We start from the raw sequence: 5532 nt of genomic DNA on the forward strand, positions 1-5532 counted from the left end.
GCCCATCAATTTCAATTACAGCAGCTTCGCTTGCTGCCCTAGAGCTGCAATATTGAACCCTTTCAACAATTGTAGATTCCCAAAGCAAAATACTAAATTTGTAGCTCTTGATGGCTTTAAACGATTGCGTCTCTTCGAATGAATAAAATCATATGCACTCCAATTTCATTCACATGCACCCGATGATGCAACAACAGAGAGCACAGGTGTTGCAACATTTTGCAACTCCAATGTCTCTCCACCATATTCCTTCCACCAACAAGTAGGTGCAATCGTTGTCTTAATAGCATCAAGATTCTAGGGATCTCCAAAGGAGCCTTCACGGTTCGCATACCTCACTCGTTGTTGGTAGGCCAATTTACCTTGATCTACTAAAAGCAAGTTCTTACAAACCTCTTGAAAGTTACTTATGACTTTTGGATTTTGTGATTGCACTTGCATTTGATATTGTGGATGTATTGCAAACACAGCTCCATGCAAAGGGGTGTGCATTTGCTTCCATCTCTTATTGGCCAAATATACCACTTATTGCTTTACCCTAGGTGCAAAACGCATGAATTCTTTAACTAGTCATATTGCTTCAAAGATCTTCCAATACACTTTATCCATAACAAAGGCATCAGCATCGACCATCCTCAACACTATCACAAATGGCTCTACACCTTTTATTCTTTCTAGATTTTTTCCAGAATGCTGATGATTGCATAAGATGTACACAATTACTGCCTGGTATGGCATACTGCATCTTTTTCTCGAGCTAATTTTCCCATCGTCTATCAGGAATAGTCTCAACTAAAGCTTGATGCACTTCCAACAATCTACCAAGAACCAAAAAAGAAGTGGCAAATCTAGTTTGACAAAACTACCTTAGTTGCTTCATAGAGTGCTCTCTGAATATTGCATGCAAGTATTGATGGCTCTTTATAAAACTCACTACAGTGTTAGCATCTTGTAATTGTCTAATATCTTTCAATAATAAGTTGAGAGTATGAGCACCACGTGGCACCCATGTCAGAGTGGGATATTTTGCCATGATCATCTCACCCGCGGTCTTATAATTCGATGCATTATCAGTTACTAACGCAGTAACATTTTCACTACCACCAACTTTATGAATTGCTCTTTTGTATATTTTTATAATACATGTTGAAGTTTTTTCTTTTAGAGACATATCATTACTCTCCAAAAACATTGTTTCCTTGGGAGTAATGCACATTACGTTTGTCAAGGGTCTGGCCTACTTGCTAGTCCATCCATTAAAAGCAAGAATGCACCCACATGTAGGAATAAAATCCAATATCTTTTTCTTTAAGCAGTCCTCCATAGTCTGTTTAACTCTATCAAGATGATCCATATGCATTTTATTATAATCTGCAAAACAAATCCTGGTCTAGCACATGACTTCAAGGCATTATGAAATGTCTCATCTCTCATGACATTGAATGGTATACCATTTTTTAGAAATGCTTCTATCCATCTTAATTAGTGCTCTTCATGCACTTGTTGTCAAAGAAAACCATCCTCCATAGATGATTGTGCTCCCCTTTTTCTCTTCTTTACCTGACTGACATTATTCATGTCAAAACTCACCTGCGACCCACTTGCCAGCAAATCTACATCACCTTCATGTATTGATACACCCCTCACATTTATCGGTGCTTCTCCTTCAACAACAATCTCATCAACCTCAGTGCTACTCACATTAGGACTTGGACGATTCCTTATCAAGGTCGAATTGACCACTTTTTTCGCTTTCTCTAAATATAATTTCCATAATCGAAGAACATCAGACGGATTGCATGAGCAAGCTTCAACGTCACTACCAATTCTGAGAAAATGTTGCTTGATGTGAATAGACCTATCCGTGAACTTGTGTCCATAATATTTACATTGCACAAAGGAGACCGAGGCATGAACTATTCATATCTCCGTCACATATGACCAAATCTTGCCGCGCACCATGCTTTTGAAGTTGCAAAAAAAAACACAATCCAATTATATTAATTTTCATATGCAAAAGAAACATACTACAATACATATTATGTCAAAAGCAACAAATATAATTTTAAAAGCACTTTCAAGAATGCAATATTTTAATTGCCATTCACTCGCCATTCATTCAAATACTATTATCAAAAAATAAGATTATTTTCATTCATCAATAATTATATTTCATTCACATAAGATTATATCCTTACAATCACTTCAAACTCCAAGCTCGCAACTCTTGAGGAATCAATCCCTGCAGAACACTGTGTCGCAAGGGCGAGTGAGCAATTGCACATTGAACTGCAACTGAACATGCACTGGTTGGAATATTATGAATGACAATCCAACGAAGGGTGTCGAAGAGACCACCACCCCAAGCTCAGAGACCACCGCAAGATCTTCTGTTGTGTTGACACCCCGAATCATCTCGGGCATTGCTACCGCTATAGTGGAGGTTACCATTGTGGCAGCTACTATGCACTGAAGTTGATCCAACCATCTCTGAGTGAGTGAACCACCAACCAACGGACTTCGTCCAGCAACACCCATCTTGGTGGACACCGGTGCTACTGACACCATCACCTGTTCTGCCATTACCAGTGGGGGAGGCGGATGCATCATGCTGAGCTGGGTTAAAGACACCCCACTATGGAACAAACTCTCCATCACACCTACATGAGAAGGAGTAAGGGGAGCAAGAGAAGAAACCACTCCTTGCGTGATACGAGGGCCTCGTCATTTTTTATTCTTGGGCACTCGACCAGATGAACCTTCAACCTCATCCTGCAGAGGTCCTTTGGGCTCAAGAGTAAGAATCAATGCATTATTCCATCAAGGCATAGTAGACTCAAGCTGTAACGGGAAAAAAACCTCCAAAATTTGGCCAATCTTTGAGTTAACAGCTTGCTTCTTATCCATTGCCGTTGCCACCCTTTGAGCCTCTACCCTGCCTCTGCATGGATGCGCTCCTTTAAAACACATACCCAAGGCACTGCTTGTTGCTTTGCAACCACGATTATCCCTCGAGACCTAGGAGTGATCGTGTAGGTCTTTGCTTGCAAACAAACTGACTCAAGTATCTAGTGATACAGATCCCAAACTTGAACATCCTTGCATGCACTGAGCTTGTACTCACCTTGAGAAGGATTTTCAAACTCAGCCATTATCGCCTCTGTTGAACACATCGATTGCACAAACAAGCCTCCATCCATCGGTAAATACAGTGCCGCCACTAATAAATCAACTGAATGGTTACCTCCTGATGCTTATCCAACAGCTGATCCCATTGTCAGCTGCTGCTGGAAAAGCGCTAAGGCTACTGGGTGAATGTTCACCCTCTGCCAATTGATGCTGCTAAAGCTCCAGATTCGAAGACAGTGGAAATGTGGAGAATGAATGTAAACCAATGGAATGAAGGGGTGAAATTGTGTGCATGCCATTACCATAGCTATGTGAAGAAGAGGAAAGCAAAGAGTGCTGAATGCAAGGAAAGGTTGGAAGACGAAGGAGACCAAGAGAACTGAGAGTGCGATGAGGAATATTACGTACGCAACTGGTACATGCAAACAAATGACCAAGAATTGCAATCCTGATTGCCAATAACCCATCTTGCAAATAGGTTTTTGCATGGCAGCTGGGATAGGATCTCACAAAAGGCTACTGTCATCATGCATCTTACCCTCCTGCCACATGTCCTCCTATGATTGCTCCACCACCTCCACCTCAACCCATGAAAATTTGTGCCTCATTAGATATCGGAAAGGGACACTGAAGACTACCATCATGATGATATGGATGCAACCAAAAACCATTAACTGGATGTGGAAGTACTCGCCCTTGCAAATCTGCAAGATAGAATGACAAAGACCCGTAATCATGAAATATCTAGAATGCACCCGACCATCGCAACTTCAACTTTTCCGGCATCCTCCCTAGATGAGTGTTGAATAGCAATACAATTGCCTGCGCTCAAATGATTTTTTCTTCGAAGCCAAATACACTCTCCACTTCCACCTTGCTTGAACCTCCAGAGTCAGATAGTAGCTCTCCATCCGTATATCATCCAATTGATCAAGGACATCCAATCAGAACACCATGGACTCTTCCATATGTGTAAACTTCAGTGCTCCCTTCTTTTGCTCACATGCCTACCTCCACATCTTCTTCCTAAAGATTCTTCTCATGTATTTAGAAGCTTTGTTTAACTAACTTTTAAGCTCACTAGATTTTACCAGCCTACGCATCAATTCGTTTCACGTAAACTTACCTTAGAGAAATGCCTGTCAAGATATCAACATATTCTTTCTTAATTTTACGTATTGCATTTCAGAACTGAGTTAACTTACACCATGATTATCTCACTTGTTGCAATACGCTAGGTTAAAAAGTTAGACTTGAGATATTTCACAATTGAAACGTAGCACGAGGCAACTTTACTTTTATCAAATGCAAGATTCGTATTATGAAATATTGTTGCAAGAGGAAACTATTCGGACAATTTTAGTGAGGTTCTGAGATCAGTGCCAAGATCTCAGAGCATGGAGTTGCTAAAACTAAAACGATGGCTTGCGAAGGAACGATATATACGTCCAACTCTATTTGCAAAGCTTAAATCTCAAATAAGTTATCTTAGTTGATCGTCATATTGGCCCAGGGTGTCACACTTGTCTATCGTCCTACGATATGCAACCACGGTGGGGCTTTTCAAATCGTGAGTATCAGTCCAGGAGTAGACATATTCGTGTTCCATAGTTTACTTTCCCAAAGACTCGACAAACGCTCCTTTGTGGACGATGACTCCTCGCGCACCATAACGCCTAGATTCCAATATTCTCTGAGTTGCACCAGGCGGCCAGCTTTGACAGTCCAAATGTGAGCCCAGTGAGTCTCTTTATCGGGTCCGCAACCATCCACGAACACCTTATCAGAAAACGCAAAGATCCGCACTGGCGCAAGGGTGATGGAACGGAAGGAACGTCTCCCAGTAAGTACACGTCTCATGTATTGGTGACACGGAGCGCCATGAAACCACCACTCTAGATTCTCGGCAAGCAAGCTTTTGAGCACAGCGACATTGCTGGCTGCCATAGCGGTGTGGAACAAGCGAAGGAGCTTCTCATTGGCCTTCTCCTCGTCGAAAGCGGAGTGAGGAGCCGGATCGGGGAGGCTCCAATCACTGAAGCTGAAATCAGAATGAGGGGCATTGAAGTGATCGGGTTCTTCCATGATTTCCTGGAGGGTGCGATGCATGCGGGGTTTGGAGGGCTGCATGATGAAGAAGCTGAGATGGGTCGAAGTCTGAAGAATGGAGGGAAACGTTGTGCGTTGCAACATATATAGAGAGAGGGAGAGAGAGAGATTCTTCCCTGTTTGGGCACATGAAAGGGAGGAGGGAGAGGTAGGTAGCCAAGCAAGTTCATTTGTCACCTACCTTAACGCATGATCATGGCGTCCTTTTGTGAGAGCGAGACAAGACACACACAGAGAGAGGTTTACGTGGGGCAGGAAAAACCCCTTGTGAGGTTTATGCATGTGGGGAATATT

General features: G+C 42.2%; 1 protein-coding gene across 1 annotated transcript; it reads right to left on the reverse strand.

The window, feature by feature from the left end:
- Positions 1-4442: 4442 nt before the first annotated feature.
- On the reverse strand, positions 4443-5307 carry LOC147885303 (wound-induced protein 1-like). The gene has a single exon (XM_087396901.1). The coding sequence runs from the start codon at positions 5257-5259 to the stop codon at positions 4693-4695; it is 567 nt and encodes a 188-aa protein (XP_087253027.1). The 5' UTR covers positions 5260-5307; the 3' UTR covers positions 4443-4692.
- Between the last annotated feature and the right edge of the window lie 225 nt (positions 5308-5532).

This window comes from Dipteris shenzhenensis, chromosome 25 (genome assembly GCF_047967505.1).
Source record: "Dipteris shenzhenensis isolate YYH24624 ecotype China chromosome 25, Dip_SZ_1.0, whole genome shotgun sequence".
NCBI classification, from domain to species: Eukaryota; Viridiplantae; Streptophyta; class Polypodiopsida; order Gleicheniales; family Dipteridaceae; genus Dipteris; species Dipteris shenzhenensis.

Bases quoted from the DNA above. Each gene is read 5' to 3' on its own strand.
- LOC147885303 (XM_087396901.1), bottom strand. From the start codon at position 5,259: ATGCAGCCCTCCAAACCCCGCATGCATCGCACCCTCCAGGAAATCATG.